Source organism: Antechinus flavipes, chromosome 1 (genome assembly GCF_016432865.1).
Source record: "Antechinus flavipes isolate AdamAnt ecotype Samford, QLD, Australia chromosome 1, AdamAnt_v2, whole genome shotgun sequence".
Classification (NCBI taxonomy): domain Eukaryota; kingdom Metazoa; phylum Chordata; class Mammalia; order Dasyuromorphia; family Dasyuridae; genus Antechinus; species Antechinus flavipes.
In genome coordinates this window covers 683,029,191-683,047,030 of record NC_067398.1, presented here as the reverse complement: position 1 = coordinate 683,047,030, position 17,840 = coordinate 683,029,191, and the positions used below count along the sequence as shown (strand labels likewise).

At 46.9% G+C, this 17,840-nt stretch overlaps 1 protein-coding gene across 2 annotated transcripts in view; it reads left to right on the top strand.

The window, feature by feature from the left end:
* ULK1 (unc-51 like autophagy activating kinase 1) overlaps positions 1–17,840 on the top strand; it is a 50,152-nt gene that overhangs the window by 20,558 nt on the left and 11,754 nt on the right. For both annotated transcript variants that reach the window (XM_051972590.1, XM_051972589.1), the window contains exons 7-20: positions 401–474; positions 3,666–3,767; positions 5,451–5,509; positions 6,651–6,733; positions 9,455–9,505; positions 9,585–9,670; positions 10,083–10,239; positions 11,475–11,535; positions 11,899–11,988; positions 12,896–13,027; positions 14,116–14,261; positions 14,688–14,786; positions 16,554–16,816; positions 16,998–17,188. In XM_051972590.1, the coding sequence (XP_051828550.1) occupies positions 401–474; positions 3,666–3,767; positions 5,451–5,509; positions 6,651–6,733; positions 9,455–9,505; positions 9,585–9,670; positions 10,083–10,239; positions 11,475–11,535; positions 11,899–11,988; positions 12,896–13,027; positions 14,116–14,261; positions 14,688–14,786; positions 16,554–16,816; positions 16,998–17,188 (1,594 nt within the window). The remainder of the gene's footprint in view (positions 1–400; positions 475–3,665; positions 3,768–5,450; positions 5,510–6,650; positions 6,734–9,454; positions 9,506–9,584; positions 9,671–10,082; positions 10,240–11,474; positions 11,536–11,898; positions 11,989–12,895; positions 13,028–14,115; positions 14,262–14,687; positions 14,787–16,553; positions 16,817–16,997; positions 17,189–17,840) is intronic.

Genomic DNA, 17,840 nt, shown 5'->3' with positions numbered 1-17,840 from the left:
ATTTCCCCCAACTGACCCTGATCACATGTAGCTAAGAATGAGGCGGTCCCTGAGGTCCAGGACCCTCGTGGTCAATTGTGCCCAGGACTCCTTCCTGGCAGAGAGACAGAGAGAAAGAGAAACAGGAGAGGGAAGAAGAAAGGAGGGAAGGAAGAGGAGAGGAAGGGAGAAAAGAAAAGCCGTTTTCTTTGGCTGCTAGAGCCTTGGTAGGCCATCTGGCTCAATCAATGTCTTCTTCCCAGTGGTCTTTGTGTGTGTCTCTGGAAGTGTGATAGTCTGTGTCAGTAGTTGGACCCCTGGTCAGTATTCTAATTTTCAGTGTCTTAGGATGAAGGGAGTTGAAAACAAGCAAGGTCTTTGCATGGTCAGTCCTGAATTCATTTTTCTGTCTTTGTCATAGCTGATTTTGGATTTGCCCGTTACCTGCAGAACAACATGATGGCAGCCACGCTCTGCGGTTCCCCCATGTACATGGTGAGCTCTGTTCCTGTCCTCCCCTTTCCCTCCCATCCCACTGCATACATGCATCACTACATATGTGCAAAAAAGAAGTAACATGTGTCCCCACGCATGTGTATGTACACATAATGGATAAGGGTTCTCTTGTGCACATAGAGAAACACTGTGCTTACACATGTGCATATACATATACATGTGGACAGTAAAATAGCTCATAGCTTTAATTAGGGAGAGCCCACTGCAAGTCATACCTGTTGGTATTGTTGGTGGTTGGCATTGTCTTTGATGCTGGGATTCATAAATGGAAATCATTCTTCTCAAGAACTTTACACTGTTTCTAAGTTTCTGTTAAATATTGTGCTTTAGTTTGAGTTCCTACTTAGCCTTTGTCTTTTTTTCAAGAATATTTAATAATCCTATTCCATTAAAGAGCCATTTTTCTTCCCTTTAGGATTATACTTAAATTTTCAAAATGAGTTGTTCTTGATTCCAAGCCCTTCCCTGCACTCCTCTATTTCTATATATATCTTTATATACCTACGTATAGTGAGAGTCTTTCTCCCCTCAGTTTCTTTTTTTCTTGGTCTCCTTGTATTACTATGTGTATATAAGGTGACAGATAATCTCACCTTTTTTTTTTTCCCTTCCACGCTCTTTTTTTACATATAGTAGAAGCTGCCAAGTCTTGAATGATCTTGATTGGTTCTTTGGTACTTGAGCTCCTTTCTAGTTGCTTAAAAGAGTTTTAAATTCTGAATTTTGGTTATGACATTCCTGGGACTTGTCTTTTTGGTGATTTAGCAACTTATTGGCAGTTTTTTTCCTATCTTTATTTGCCCTCTGATTTTAAGAAAGTTGGACAGTTTTAATTGATTTTTTTGAAATAGAGTGAGAGATTTTTTAAATCATAATTTTGAAGTAGTCCAGTGATAAAATTATTTTTCCTTAACCTATTTTCTAGATCAGTTGTTTTTGATATATGTCTGATAGCCTACATTTCAGTTTTGTTTGAGACTTGTAGATTCGTGTAATTATTGGTTATCGATTGGTCTGTTTTTAGGGATTTCAGTTTTAGGTAAGGTTTACTACTTTGTCTAATTTCATTTCTTTTTTCCCAATGTTTGTATCTTGTATTTCATTATTTTTCTCGCTTTACTTTTTGTATTTGTGTAGTCCTTGTGGAAAATCCATTTTCCTTTGAATCTGCCTATGCTTGTCATGAAATTAATTCTCTCTGCAAGTTGGATTTTGAAGTATCTCTGGACTATAGTGGTCTGGGTTCTTTGGTTCATGTATCTCTCCAAGCCTTAGTGTTTTTTTTTTTTGTTTGTTTTGTTTTGCGCATGCACATGTGTGTGTTTCTTTACAAATTTATTTTTAGTAGTTAAAACAAATAACAAAAAACCAACAATTTTTTTGCATACCTCTTTAAAAAATAAAAATATAAAAATAAAATTTAAAAAGCCTTTTTTTTAATTGAAGCTTTTCATTTTCAAAACATGCAAGGATAATTTTTGGCCATTGACCCTTATAAAACTTTGTGTTTTAATTTCCCCTCCTTTGCCCCACCCCCTCTCCTAGATGGCAAATAATCAAATATATGTTAAACATCAGCCTTGGTTCTTGAAGTGGGGCTTTGTGCTAAGGCCAGGCTCCGTTGTCTGCTGTGCTTTTGGGGTGATCACCAGGCTTCCTGCACTGAGCCTCATCTCTCAGGGCTTTTACCACTTCCCCACCTAGACCTACAAACTCTCTGATTCTAGCTGCATGTCGCCCCTCTGCGGGGTTTCCAGAGCCTGTGCTGTGCTTTTCCACCCAGTGGGGGTTTCTCAGAGAGCCCTCAGCTCTTCTTTTTCTCAGACCCCCGTGAATCCTGCAGACTTTGGGAGGCTGTTGGTTTTGTGGCCTGAGGGTGGGCACACTTTTGCCATCTGAGTCCCTCAGCTGCAGAAGCCTCTGGGGTGGAAGAAGTCACTTGGTTTCAGTTTCACAATCATCACTGTTTAGGAAGTGTATGGTTTTTCTGTCTTTCGTGACAGGTAGGTGGTTTTCCTGCCTGCTTTTCAGGCAGCCCATCAAGTCTCCATCTGATAGTGTTTCTCAGCCTTCTCTTTCCCTTCCTCCTCCACCTCCTCGACTGTGGAAGGAGACTCTGGTCCAGCTCCCAGACTAAGGAGGCCTGTTTTTTCTCTTTGATGCTTTTATCTGAAAGCTCCCTTTAATTTAGAAAAAAATCATTAGAAATTCTCAAGACTGCCCACCCATCCTCATGATCATGACATCTTTGGGGTTTCGTGTATCCTTCAGGGCTGAGAGCCCAGGTTCTCTTTGTAACTGACCCCAACTTAAACCAAACAATTCGATTTTCATGGGAGACAGTGGGGTGTAGTAGAACAGGGTTCAAAACCTGGCTGTACCATCAGCCTCATAAAGGTGGTGCTGGTGGTAATAATATTAGCAGTAATTACAACAATAGATAGTAATAATACTAAGTGCTTTGTAAATATTATTTCACAACAACCCTGGGACGTTGTGTCCTCATTTCACAGATGAGAAAACAGACAAACAAGTTCAGTGACTTGCTCAGGGTCACACAGTTCATATGGATCTTGAGGACTGATTGAATTCAGATCTTTTTATTCCATACCAGTGTGACCTTTAAAAAAAAAAAATGCCACTTTTCTTATTTGAGATCCCTCCAAGATCTCAAAGATTCTGTGATTTCTGAGCCCCAGAGGTAAGGACTTGGTTTGGTGGAGGCAGATCCCACACTGACAAAATTCACACATACTCACATACACATTCTGCATGCAAAACCATCAGGATTGTTCCCAACAATGACATCCCCCCTACCTTTATTTTATGCTTCTGCAAATCCATATACAAGGATAAGGGAGGAGCCCACCCCGATATTCTGGGGCTAGAATTCTGTGAGGTCATGGACTTTCTTGGCGGTAGAAATCCGCTCTTAGCCAATCCTCCAGGGAAAAGGCTGTCCTGTCATTTACTGAACCTGGAGACGTTCACTGTAGGTATCTTATGTCACTATTTGTTTACATGTTGCCTCCCTACCCCCACCATTCATTAGGATGTCCATTCCTGTGGGCTAAGTACCGGGGTTTTCCCCCCTTTTTATCAGCAACACGTGGAAAGCCTGATACATAGTAGGCTTGTGACTCACTTAAAAATATCTTGTGTTCTAACAGGCCCCTGAAGTCATCATGTCCCAACACTACGATGCCAAAGCTGATCTGTGGAGTATCGGAACAATCATTTACCAGTGTCTGACAGGCAAGGCCCCCTTCCAGGTGAGTATTTACGGGAAGAGGTCCTTTTGGAGGCATTGAGCAATTCTGAGTAGGAAAAGGGGAATAAATGCCTTGGCTCGGTGTTCCGTTTTAGTAAATTAAAATAGCTTTTTTTTTTTTGCTCCCTTCATCCCCAATTGTAACAAATAATGCAAAAGTCAAATAAAACAAACTCTTTCCCAAAAGTCCCATCTTGTTTCTGCACTTGGTGTCCATCACGTGTCAGGAAGCGGATAGCGTGTAAAAATCATGAATGTGCTCTGACATTGGTCATTGCTGTTAGATCCCAGTTATACTGTTGACATGTAAATTATTTTCCTGGTTCTGTTTACTTCACACTAGGTCATTTCCCTAATCTTCTCCCAAGTTTCTCTTGAACCATCCCATTTTTTCTTTCCTTATAAAGTCTCTCTTTATCATTTCTTTTTGTAGAAGAATATTCAGTAATTACATTCACGTACTGTCATTTAACTGTACCTCAGTTGATGAGCAGTTTTTTAGTTTCCTTGTCTTGGCTTGAAACACAAGGTTTTGCAAGGGTCAATGGTGAAAAATGATCCTTGCATATGTTTTAAAAGTAAAAACTTCAATAAAATAATTAATAATAATAATAACAGGCATATCTGGCAGGCTTCCAAAAGGATGCTAGTTTTTTTTTGTTTGTTTTTTGCTACTACCAAAAAAACAAAACAAAACCCTGTAAATCTTTTCCTTCTTTGGTATTTTTGAGGTATAGACTAAGGAGCAGTAGTGCTGGATCAGAAGGGTATGTGTATTGCAAGAAGTCAAGGAATGTGATTTAATGATTTAGACCTGTTCATGGCTCCACTAGCAGTTTGTTTTGTTTTTGTTTAATGGGAGTTCAGTTTTTATTTTATAGCCTTGTTAAATGTGTATTCTGTCATTGAAAAGATTCATAAGATTTATGATCTGTTTTATTTATAGTTACCAACTTAGTCTTTTATAATATGGTCTCATGCCTAAGCAGCCACATTTCAACAGTGTGACTGGTTTTTCATGGCCTCTACAGCATATGCCACCTTTATTTCTCTTTATTTATTTATTTGTTTTTTGGATCAGCTTTCTGGATACTTTTGCTTCTGTCAGGCAAAATATCTTGGGGTCTTAAAAGCCACCCTCAGTTTCTAAGTACTTCATCTCTCCTTTGGTGGAAAGGCAGATCTGAATAGACCCCATTAATGGTCATGAGGGGGAACCATGAGCCAGAAGAAGAACCTGAACCCCAGCTGAGCTTCCTGCTCCAGCCTGTCAGACTCGCCTCCCAAAGGAATCATCCAGCATTTCCTGAGAGGGAACCTGCTACATCCTAAGTCAGCTCCTTCCTATTGAGAGTGAGGGTCTTCATGGGGAGTGGGTAGAGAGCCACAGGACTATGTCTTGTACAAATGAGATGACTTTAGATGCATCTCTTTGGAATCCTGCCAGATGTGCCTATTGTTGTTGTTATTATTAATAAGGCTTTTTATTTTCAAAACATATATAAGGATAATTCTTCCCCATTGACCCTGGCAAAACCTTGTGTTCCAATTTCACTCTCTTTCCTTCAGCCCTTCCTAGAGGGCAAGTAATCCAACATATGTTAAACATGGTAAAAAAAAATATGCAAATCCAGTATAGTGCCTGTTATTATTTACATTATTTGGTGTTTTTCACCTCCTCCAGGCCAGCAGTCCCCAGGATCTTCGACTGTTCTATGAGAAGAACAAAACGCTACTGCCCAGGTGAGACCCCACCCTTACTTTGCCCCCATCTAACCTTCAGAGTTAGATGATGTCTAAGAGTTGATGGGGTCCAATTGTCCCATTTTACAGAGTCAGGGAGGGGACACTGAGTTTCAGAATGAACTTATCCAAGGTCACAGAAGTCCTGGGTTAAAATGGCCATTTAGTTCCCTGCTTCCTTTTTAAACCGAGGCCCAGAGAGTGGTTTTGTGACTTTTCGGAGCTTCTCTGTGGACTGAGTGTCCACAAGGAGATTTGAACCCAAATCTCCCTTCCTCCCAGCCCAGCACTCTGTAAACACCCAGGGCAGAGCCAAGTTCCCAGCACTGGTACTCCGTGTTCCCTGGCACCATGCTTGCTCCAACCCTTGTAGGTTGACCAATGTGGCTCTGGGCAGAGACATCCAACACGTGGCCCATGTAGCCCAGACCAGATGAAAATGTAGCTGGTGAATGTTTAACAGAACAAATGAAAATGCATAGATGGTAACTGTAATATGTGGTTTTCTAAATCAGTATGTAGCAAGTTAAAAAAAAAGTTAAAAAATAATTTAAAAAAAATCAATATGTAGCCTCCTGGGTTCCCTAGGTGTGGCTCGTGGCCCCTGTTTCTCTTTATTTTTGACACCATTGTCCCAATCCATGGAGTACTCAGCGTTTGTATTAAGAGAAGTTGGGATCAGATGTTGGCTCTGTGCTTGGGCCTAAACTCAGCTTCTCCTTTTGTAAAATGGGGTTGACAATTTTAGCCACTGCTTCCTTGCTTTTTTCATTCATTTTATAAGTAGATAATAGATAAAAGGTAGATAAATAAAGAGATCTATAGCTAGCTATATGGGGCAGCCAGATGGTCGGTCTAGTGAATAGAACTCTGAGCTTGGCGTCAGGTGATTTCAAAGCTTAATACTAGTTTACTAGCTGGGTGACCTTGGATATGTCACTTGGTCCTGTGTGCCTCAGTTTCCTTACCTGTAAAATGAGCTGAAGAAGAAAACAGCAAAGCACTTAAGTATCTTGGCCAAGAATACCCCAAATGGGGTTACCAAGAGTCAGATGTGACTAGAACAAGATACAATATATATGAGATATGAGATGTGATATCTCATAGACACTTTTTTTAGTTGATATATTTGTACCCACAGCATCCCCAGGGAGACCTCCAGCCCCCTGAGACAGCTGCTTCTGGGCCTTCTTCAGCGGAACCATAAAGATCGGATGGACTTTGGTAAGTGGCAGGACAGCCCTAGGCTTTGGGAAAGGAGAGACCAACAGGTCCTCAATCTGTTTATTTCCCTTCTTGTACACTGATTTCCCAGCTGGTGGGGTGAAGATATTGTGGAAATAATTCAATGCCATATTTGTGGGCTAGAATAAAAAGGATGCTCTGAACAGGTTTTTGTAAGCCTCTAGATCTTGACCTTGACCGTTGCCCCTGACAATCCCCCTGACCCCAGCACATGCACATCAGAGTATCACGTCCCCAGCACACCTTGCATGTCACTGGCTCTCCGGGCAGGTAGAGGATTTATTGCCATGGACTTTGTCCTTTCTATTTTTGGAGGTGGGATGGGACACCAGATGCGGAGAAAGATCTTGATTTCCAGGCCGTAGGGTGTTGTAATGCCCTCCATGACCCAATACTTGGTCCATTTTGGGTTTTATTGGGTGCTCTTGAAAGTCCTTCTTTCCTGGAAAAGACCAGGGATTTAGAACGAGAGCCTATTCGGTAAGCACGCATCTTGTGCAAGTTGAGAGGAGCACAAAGACAAAAATGAAATGATGATGATGATAGCTAATTATTCTATGGGCTTTGAGGTTTCCCAAGTCACCAGAGCTAACATTTATATAACACTATGTGCCAGGCTTTGTGCTATGTAAATATTGACTCATTTGATCCTCACAACAACCCTGGGGAATAGGTGCTTTTTATGCCCATTTTACATATGAGAAAATTGAGGTAAACAGGTGAGTGATTTGCCAATCTGCAATTATGTGCCTGAGGCTGGAATTGAACTCATGTCTTTCTGATTTCAGTCTTAACTTTCTGTTCCCTATGGTGCTATCAACTGCCCCATATTCACAAATAGCTGATTTTATCTTCAAAATGATCCTGGGAGAGAAATTACTGATTTTTCCCATTTTTACAGATGGGGCAACTTGAGGCACATAGCATGTCCCGTGACCATATACCCGGTCATGTCTACAACTGGACTGTGGTCTTCTCAGTTTTAAGACCAGGATCCTGCCCACCTAGCAGTGTTAGAGATGGAAGTTGTGCAGGGGAAAGGGTAGATTGTACATCTGCTTCAGAGGGCATTTCTCTGCCTGCCCACGTAGCATGCTGGAGTAGAAGGCGTCCTTGTGGACAGCCTGAGGGTTTTTTATTAATTGACATTTGTAGGTTTGCAAAGTGCTCCCATTTTTTTTTTTTTCGCTGAGACAGTTGGGGTTCAGTGACTTGCCCAGGGTTACAAGCTAGGAAGTGTTAAGTGTTGAAGTCAGATTTGAACTCGGGCCCTCCTGACTTCAGGGCTGGTGCTCTATCCCCTGCACCACCGAACTGCCCCTAAGTGCTCCCATTTTATGGAGGAGGACCCTGAGACAGATAAGGTAAGTCCGCTGCCCAGCATCACAAAATTAATATGAGAAAGAGTTTTTCTGACTCAAGCCCAGTGTGCTATCCTGTAATACCTACCCCCATCCCACATCCCACCTTGGTATGTAATACTGGGAAAGTAGATATCTCGTCTGTGAAATTGGTCTTAGAGTACTTCATGATGCTTAAATCCATAATATTCTGTGGACTGATTGCAGCCACAGAAGGATTTAGGATGAAAAATGAAAAATGCTCAGCTCCAGAGAGAAAGCTGATGGGAATCTGAGTGCAGCTCAAAGTGCAGATTGACTTTTATTTTACTTATTTTTCTTGCTTTGTCTTTGCAATTTGACTAATATGGAAAAAGGTTTTGTCTGATTTCAAATGAATAATTGATATTACATTTCTTGCTTTCTCAGTGGGTGGAGGAGAGAGAGGCAGGCAGGTGGCAGAGAATGCAGAATTCAAAAATTGAGAGGCAGGTGGAAGAAAGGATGCTAAACTAAAAAATTTATTTAAAAAACAAAATTAAAAAAAGATCTTTAAAGCCTCAGAGCAATGAGGGCTGTGATGAATATTCTTCCATTCTGCACATGTATCTTTCATTTCTATTGTTTTCATCTCTCGACATTTTACCACAAAAAGGGTTATAATGAACTCGGGTCTTTATGGCTGTAGGCCCAGCATTCTGTTCCCCACAGTCACAAATAGCTGACTTTATCCTCAAAGTGATCCTGGGAAATGAAGGTGGATGGAGGCTAGGGAAGAACATGGTCCAGCTCATCCACACTGTGTCTAACACATCCATAAGATGCAAAGAAGGAAGGGGAGTGTACATTCTCATACATTTTCAGGAACAACCTTGGCCATTGAATTACATATTCAGTCCGCAGCCTTAGCAAGGACTTGTTAAGTGACTAGTTAAGGGCAGACTTCCTCCTTTCCATTTATGTTGTGTTCATGGCTTTCCCGGCTCGGAGTCAGGGCTTACAAATCTAGATGCAGCTCCTTCCAGTCTTGCCGATCTTTCCTGCTGCTGGCGCAGTAATACTCGCGTTCCCCGGCCATGCTTATTGGAGACCCCACGTTGTCCCTCCTTCTGGCCTCTGGATAAATGGGAACATATCTCCTGGGGAGACCCTGCTCCATGAAGGACAGTAGAGTCCTGCGCCTTCCTCTTTCAGAGGAGGGAACCAGGCCTTGGGGAACGTGCCCAGAGTCGAAGGACTTTGTCTCTTTACAAATCCAAGCCCGGCTCTCTCTTCCCTGCCTTCCTGTTTGCCAGATATGTAGCTCGGGGCCTGGCTTTCCTTGGCTGCCCTGTTAATTCTTCCTTCTCTTCTTTTTTAGATGAGTTTTTTCATCACCCTTTCCTAGACGCAAGCTCCTCTATCAAGAAATGTGAGTAGGGGGATCTCCCCGGGTCCTGGGGCTGGAGCCGGGAGGGGGACCCCTGCTGATGTGCGCCCTCTCTCCTCAGCTCCCCCCGTGCCCATGCCCTCGTACCCCAGCTCGGGCAGTTCTTCCTCCAGCAGCAGCTCTACCTCCCACCTGGCCTCGCCTCCTGTGAGTATGTCCCCAACAGGATCGCTCAGCCCCAAGGGGGGTTAAATGTGCCAGGCAGGGCAGGGGGCCCGTGGGAAACGGGGCATCCCAGGCTCCATCCTCTGAAGGAGGCCGGGTCATGTCCCTTTGTAGAAGTGGGGCCGGCCTCCTGCCACCAGGATTTGGGAGCCGGCTCCCTTCGCTTGCAGAGGGAAAAGCTGGTTTTAGAGCACTTGCTCCCTATGAATTTATAGCCGAGATGGAACTGTCCCAGGTGCTCAGGCAAAAATAATGATTCGATAAGTAGCGGGGCTCTTCCCGAGGCGATCTGGGGCGTCCCTCTGCTTTGGTGCCCCCAATGAGAGCAGACGCCCTGCTTCAGGAAGCCCCCCTCCTCACCAGCCCTTCCCCTCTTTCCCCCTGCTTGGAGCAGTCCCTCGGGGAAATGCAGCAGCAGCTGCAGAAGACGCTGACCTCCCCAGCCCCGGATGCTGCAGGTTTCCTCCACGGCTCCAAGGACTCAGCCGGCAGCAGCAAGAACTCTTCCTGTGACACTGATGACTTTGTCATGGTCCCGGCCCAGTTCCCAAGTAAGACTTGCTATTTACGGCGGAGGGGGAGGCTCTGGACGAAGTTCCTCAGCCGTGTCAGCGTCTGGGAGTTGGGGGGTTCTCTGTATCCTGGCCCTGCCCCGTAGGGGCACAGGGGCCAGGCTTTTCCAAGTCAGGTTCTTGATACATAGAAATGTAGAATGGAACCCAGTCCTTTGTGGAAAGACCCTGGTTAAGGTTGCACAGGTAGTGAGTAATACAGGCCTTTGGGCCCAAATCTGACCTTTTGGGGGAAATTGAGTTCATTTCTCTGCTGGGGCTGGGTTTCATTTGGGTTCTGACACAGAAGCCTGGTCGTTTCTCACCATTTCTGGATCCCAGCTTTGCCCTGGGCTTGTCTTTATTCTCATGTGTTTCCTGCTGTCTGAATGATCCTTGGCTGGGACTAAAGCCTTTCCACTTGCCCCGCCCCCACCCCATCTCTGGGAAGTCCCCATTGCCCACAGGAAGTACCGGGCTTGGATGGAGCCAGCCCGAGCCCCAGGCCGGCAGACAGGAGTTGCCAGTTATGAGCCCTGGCTTCCAGTCCCAAACCCTGGAATTTGGGAGATGAGGTTCTGGTAGAGTAACGGGCCTTTGGGTTCCTCGGTTGCTTTAAGGTTCTTTCTGCTCCCCTCCCCTCCCCTCTCCCCCCCCCAGGCTGGCTGAGTGGGATTGGTAGCCAGGGCGCTGCTCCCATGTATTCAAACCTAGATCATAGGGTCATGATAGTATTGACTTAAATCTGGGAGCTCATCTGGTTCCATTCCGATTCAGTGTTTTTGGCTTCCTTGTGGTGCCCCCGAATGACCCGCTGTGCCATGTGGGTCGGTACCAGCTCAGAGATGGGTAAATTAGACCACCCCATTACGGCCTGCAGGGGAGGGCTCGCGAGCAGATGTATGGCAGGGGTCAGGGGGCGCTTTGGGAATCGGAATCCAATAGTGTTTCAGGCTACCACGGGAAGGGGCTGTCGAGGTTGCAGGGAGAATCCGATGTCTGGGCACCAGAGTCCGCCCGAGTCCTTGTGCCACTGAGCAAATTTTTCTTTATTTAATGATGGCTTTTTATTTTCAAAATCCATGCAAAGGTAGTTTCCAGTATTCACCCTTGCAAAACCTCGTGTTGCAAATTTTCCTCCCTCCCTTCTCTCCTCTCCCCGCCTCCAGAGTGTAGGTAACCCAATAAAGGTGAAACACGTGCATGAATAAGCTTTTCTCTTTCTCCCCGACTAGCGGACTTGCCAGGGGAAGCCGCGGGAGCCAAGGCCCCTCAGGACAGTCTGATGTACAGCGGGTAAGACCCCCTCCCCATTCCTGGCCCCCCCATCCCTCCCGCAGGTGGTCAGGCCCCTGCTTGAAGCCTTCCAGCGACGGGCCCCCCCCGTCCCTTTCTGACCCGGGACAGCTTTCTTCTTGGGGGCCTGGATCTTTATCCCGCCCCCCATCCCTGCGCCTCTGGGGACCCTGGATGTTCATTTCAGGTTGGAATTAGCTTCGTCCCAAGGCAAGGGGTTTTAGATGAGGCGAGGGGAGAGCAGGGAGACTGGAAGCCAGCGCACTTTCTGTCTGGGCTCAGTCGCCAAGTTGCAGCCTGCCCTTGGGAAGCCGAGGGTCCGCCAGCCTGGTGCATCGCCCTGAAGGCTTCTTGTCTTTTCAGGAGTTCCCTGGTCACTTCAGCTGGGCTGGAGAGCCAGGGACGGACGCCTTCTCCCTCGCCCCCTTACAGTGGCTCTCCCAGCCCCTCTGGGTAAGCGGCTTGGGGGGTGGTTGTGGGGTCAGGGGGTTGTCCTTGGCTGGGGGCGGGTGGGAATCCCCTAGAATATGGGAGGACAGCCTCCTGCCCTCGGGGAGTGCCGTCCTGTGGTCCTGCTTTCACTGATCTCCCCATTGGGGTCACATTCTGGGCATCCTGCCATAGTGTCTTCCCACGGCTTTACCTGTACCCCAGAACAGCCCCCCAACTCTGAAGTCTGCTAATAGAGCAGGTTTTATGCCTCTGAATGGGGCCTCTACCCCTGGGGGTGGGGGAAGTGCCAAAGTTCATTCATTCCAGACAGTGTCAGAGCCAGGAATTCCCCAAGCCCAGGAAGGGGGTCAGTTTATGGGAAAAGTCCCCAGGGCTCAGATGTGGAAAATCCCAGATGTGTGTGACCAAGATGAGATCCAGCTGTTCCTGCTGCTGCAGGCTGGGCCGGGATCGGCCCGTGGCATTTCCTTAGAAAAAAGGAGGCTCCCTCTGCTGCCCTCTCTCCTAGAGGGTCCTTTTGAGGGAACATCTGCCTGAGGAGCCTTGGAGATGCATTTATCTCGGTGGCTACATTTCCAAAGGAGCCCAAGCTGCTCCCAGAGGGGGCTGCTCAGGGGAGGAAGAAGGGGGTCTTCCTCATTGCAGCCTCATAACATGTCTCTCTCTCTCTTTTTTAATTTGTATACATATTTTATTTACTATATAGTCAGGGTAGTGTAAAAATTTCTCTTTTTTTTTTTTTTTTTAATAACTTTATATTGACAGAACCCATGCCAGGGTAATTTTTACAGCATTATCCCTTGCATTCACTTCTCTTCCGATTTTTCCCCTCCCTCCCTCCATCCCCTCCCCCAGATGGCAAGCAGTCCTTTACATGTTAAATCTCTCTTGCCTTCTCTCACCCCAGCCGACCCAGCGCTTTCTCCAGCAGCAGATACGGTCCGTCCGTCCCCATCCCCGTCCCCACACAGATCCAGAACTACAGGAGAATCGAGCAGAACCTCCAGTCCCCCAACCAGTACACTCCGCCGACACCACGGTGAGATGAAGATACAATATTAAATCAGAATTAAATTATTCATTAAGTACTAAGTCCTGTTATCCAGGGCCAGACCCGCCCTTCAAGGAGTCTGTATCCTTCTGGGAGGAAACAGTTAATCAGTCAACTTTTACTAATTATCTATTGGGCCAGGTAATGGGGAGATGAAAAGAGACAAAAAATAAAAAGTAGCTGCCGCCCTCAAGGAGCTTTCCGGGCAATGGGGGATGTGTGAGTTCCTCTGTCCAAAGCTAGCCTGTATGTCCAAAGGGAGAGAGCTAGCATTGAAGGGACTCGGGAACTCGTCCAATAAAAGGCGAGGTTTTAGTTGGGCTCTGAGAGCTCGCGGCACACAACCTCCAGGTGTGTCAGAGACAAGCGAAGTTTGCTGCTGTAATTTTGATTAGGGAGGCTATCAGCCGGGGCCCAGGGGACTGGATGGCCCTTGAGCTAAGCCTGCAGTGGGAAGCTTGAAGTCTCCTGACATGGATAGGGTTTGAGTGGTCGTAGTCTCAAAATTCTCAATATTCTTCAACATCTTTTCCACAAATTATTATTAATTAATTTATTCTTTAACACACATTGCTTTATGAATCATGTTGAGAGGAAAAAAATCAAAGCAGAAGGGGGAGAAAAAAGAAGTGAACATAGCATGCATTCAGTCTCCTTTGGGATTGCCCTGGATCACTGAACCGCTGAGAACAGCCAAGTCTTTCATAGTTGTTCATCGCACATTCTTGTTATTATTGTGTACGATGTATTCCTGGTTCTGATCGTTTCACTCAGCGTCAGTTCGTGTAAATCTTTTCCGGGCTGTTCTATAATCGGCCTGTCCCTCATTTTTTATAGATCAATAGTATCCCATTACTCTTCAACGTCCTTGAGACAGTATAGCCTGGAGCTAGAATATATTTGCACTTCTTCCCCAAAAGAAAGAAAATGTGGGGTTCTAGGTTGACCCAGCCCTGTTCATTAGGGGCCTGGAAGGATCCAGCCTGGACCCTCAAGACCTCCCTCTTTCCCTGGGGGACGTGCCCCATGCTGGGCCATGGCTGGGGCAGGATCTCAGTGCCCCTCTATCCCCTCAGGTCCGGCATGGTTCGGAGGTCCAGCAGTACCAGCCCTCTGGGCTTTAAGCCGGGGATCTCCCCCCCATTCTTCCCCGAGCACGGAGCCACCTTTCCCAGAAAGGCTTCTTTGGGGGGAGCCAAGCCGTACAACCCATCTCCTCAAGGTGAGTCCTCTGCCCTCTGAGCTTGGACCCTGCTTGATCTCCCGGCCCTGTCAGGGGGTCCTGGCTGTCTGGGCGTCTTTTCTGACAGACAGAGCTCTGTCTTGGGCATTTTGATACCGTGGTACTCAGCGCTTGCTTTTTGGAACCTTTGAGCCTGGATGGGATTATTCTGGTGTAAGACCGAGGATGAGTGGGTGGTGTGATCTCTGTGGATGGGCTTAGTGAGGAAGCATTCCCCCGAAAGGAGGAGACAGTGAGAATACATAAAAGGCACCTGGATTGGTGGGGAGAAGGAGAAGGGGCTTGCCCAGGTCTCAGAAGGCCCCATTAGAGCTCAGAGTTGGCAGGAAACTATTTCAGGGCTGGGAGGCTGTCAGGTGTTTGTTTCTTCTCCTGCAAAGACACTGACTTTTTGATTGCTGACAGCTGGAACCATCCCAGAGCGTCCAGGGCAGAGCAGAGTACCCTCCCCACAAGGCACCGAGATGTGTGCAATTGGCGGTGGCAGCAGGGTCTCCAGGCCTGGTATGTTTTGGGGGAACTGGGGGGTGTTGAATCTGAAGCTCCTGCCCCTGGGATGGGGAGATACAGGTCCTACCTGTGGGATGGTCCCTCATCTTAAAAGGCCAGCTCTGGGAGGCCATGGTCTTTTCCTTTTTTTTTAAAACTTTTTTTGTGTTCTGAGGCAGGTGATCTGGTAAGTGAAGCTTCTGGACCTCACCTTTCTTAGAAACAAGTTTTAAATGTATCAAATACAGAGAATTACTAAGAAACCAGACATGCCCTTATCCAGATTTTTCAAAAAAACATTTAATGATTTATTATTGTTGTTGTTTTTCTATCTATAAGATCTTATTTTCCCTGATTATATTTAAAAATAATCTGTAACTTTTTTTTTTTTTTTGAGTTCCAAATTTTATCCTTCCCCTCCTCCTTTCATGAGACAGGAAGCAATCTGATATAGGTTATACTTGTGCAATCATGTAAAACATTTCCATATTAGTCATTTTGTGCAAGATCAAAAAAGAAAGTGAAAAAGTAGTGTACTTCAGTCTGTATTCAAGCAACAGCAATTCTTCGGTAGCAGATAGCCATCATAAGTCTCCTTGGGTTGATGTATTGATAAGTGTAACTAAAGTTGTTTTTCTGTCACTGGGTACAGTGTTCTTGTTCCCTTTACATCAGTTTAAAGTAAGGTTTTTACATGTTTTCTGAAATAATCCTGCTTTTTATTTATCCAAATTTTTTTTTCACATGACAAATTAAGAACCTTTGGTCTAATAATTGGCATTTTACAAAGTACTTTATCCATAGATTTAAATTTGGAAGGAATCCCCTCTATTGACATTTAAGCTCAAACCTAAAGTCACACCAGTAATGAGCATTTGGGCTGGGATTTGAACCCAGATTCTCTTACACCAGTGTCAGGGATCTCATTGCTGATGGGATGCCCGAGTTTCTCCCATAAACATAGAAAACTAGTCTCTCCTCCCTTGCAGCTCTTCCAGGTTAAAGTTTTTCTTGTCCCTTCAGCTGATCTTCACAGCGAGTGTTTGGTTCTGGGTTTCCTCCCAAATGCTTGATGCCCACCCAGTTATTCTGGAAAATGTGAATTTCCTTTCTAAAAGAAATAGATACATGCTACTTCTCAGTTGTTCTGACCAAGACCGAGTACTAGGGGGACCCTCACCACCCCCATATGGGACTTACCGCTAAAAGGCCTGGGAGTCAGAATGTCCCAAAGGACCAGCTGCATCCCTTGGTAGCAGGATGAAGACTTATTTCAGTGTAAACATGACATCAGACTGGCATTGTTTGTGTGTGATGGGCTTTTGCATAGATGGGAGAAAGAAAATATTTACCAAATCCCCTCCCTCTTCCCTTGACACACGTGATGATGCAATCTAAGGTTGCATCAGCTCTTGCTCCCCCCAAACATTTTCCAAGCCCGTTGCCCCTTGGCCCTGCCCGGCCCTGTGTGTACTTTGTGCAGTTAGCTCCTACTTGTTTCAGCCCAGCTCTGTAACCTGGCAGGACCTTACTGAGAGCTGTTCGTGTTCATTTTCCTTCGTTTTTACAAATGAGGAACCTGAGACCCAGGGTCTCAGTGGTGGTTGGCCGTGCTCAAACTTGGGTCTTGGGATTCTGGATTCTTTTGCATTGGGGGACTTGGGGTTCAGTGGATGGGTGCCGTACCAAGGAATGAAGGAAAGATTGAGTTAAAAGGAGTTTAGCCGGAGGAGGGGGCCTTCCTCACACAAGGGGGTGAACCTGTACTTCTCTCCCCTTCAGGCGCTTCTCTCCCAGAACATTCTCCCAAGGGGCTGGGCTACCGTCTGCACAGCGCCCCCAACCTCTCCGACCTGCACGTGGTGAAGCCCAAATTGCCCAAGCCCCCCACAGACCCTCTGGTGGCCCCCTTTGCTTACCCCCAAGCCAGCCCTCCCCAGCAGCACTACGGGCTGCAGCCGTGCCGGACCCTCAGGGCATCCCCGAAGCTGCCTGACTTCATGCAGAGGAACCCCCTGCCCCCCATCCTGGGCTCTCCCACCAAGGTAACTGGATGTTTGGGGGCAGGACGGGCAGAGCTTGGACTTGGGGTGGAAGGAAGGAAGGAAGGATGTAGTCGGGCTTTGCCGTCCTAGCTCCGAGGGGGAGGAGACAAAGCGGGAGCTGGAGTTTTCGGGGGAACAATGGGAAGACTTTCCACTTAAACATTGCCATGTTCTCATCTAGGCTGTACCAGCTTTTGAGTTCCCCAAGACACCGAGTTCCCAGAACCTGCTCACTCTCCTGGCCCACCAAGGGGTTGTGGTCACCCCCACACGGAACAGGACTCTGCCCGACCTCCGGGAGATGGGCCACTTCCAGAGCCCACCCAGCCTGGGCCTGAGGCCCGTGGAAGAGATCAAGGGACCCTTTGGCAGGTGTGGGAGCTGGGGAAGAGGGAAAAGCCCCCCACCCCCAAGCAGGCTGGGCCAGGGGCAGGCCTGGTCCCCACTGGATGCATAGCGACCCATATCTGTGGCCTTTAACTTCTCCCTCTTCCCTCAGGCCGTTGCCACTTGGTGGGTGCTCAGCCCCGGGGAATTCTGGCCACGGGTGGGCTGGGTGACTTCCCTGCTTGGACCTGTCTCCTAACGAGACAGAGGCCGGATTGGAGGGCCTTATAAGGTCCTGTCCAGCTCTCAGTCAGTGACCCCCGTGGTCCTTCCCTTGTGGACCTCAGACCGAGGGGGCTCCCTGGAGGCGGCTCTGACTCGATGTAAGCCATTAGTGGGGTGCCAGTCATGCACTGCGTACCTGCAGCCCCGTTCTAGGAGACCTCGGGGACCCCTGAGCCGGGACCTAAGCATTGGGCCAGTATGGGCCCGTGTATGGTCGGTTATCAGCGGGTGTGTGCTGCAGGCTAATTAGAAGTTGTTGGGAGGGAGAGGGGCGGGAGGTCTTCAATGGGAGTAGTTCCTGTGAACCAGTGTAGTTCCTGCTGGGGCCCCCTGGACTGAGATACTGAATGAGGGGTTTTAGCAGGACCCCCAAGCACGGTCCCTGGCAAGCTCTGAGCCTGGCCCCCCATCC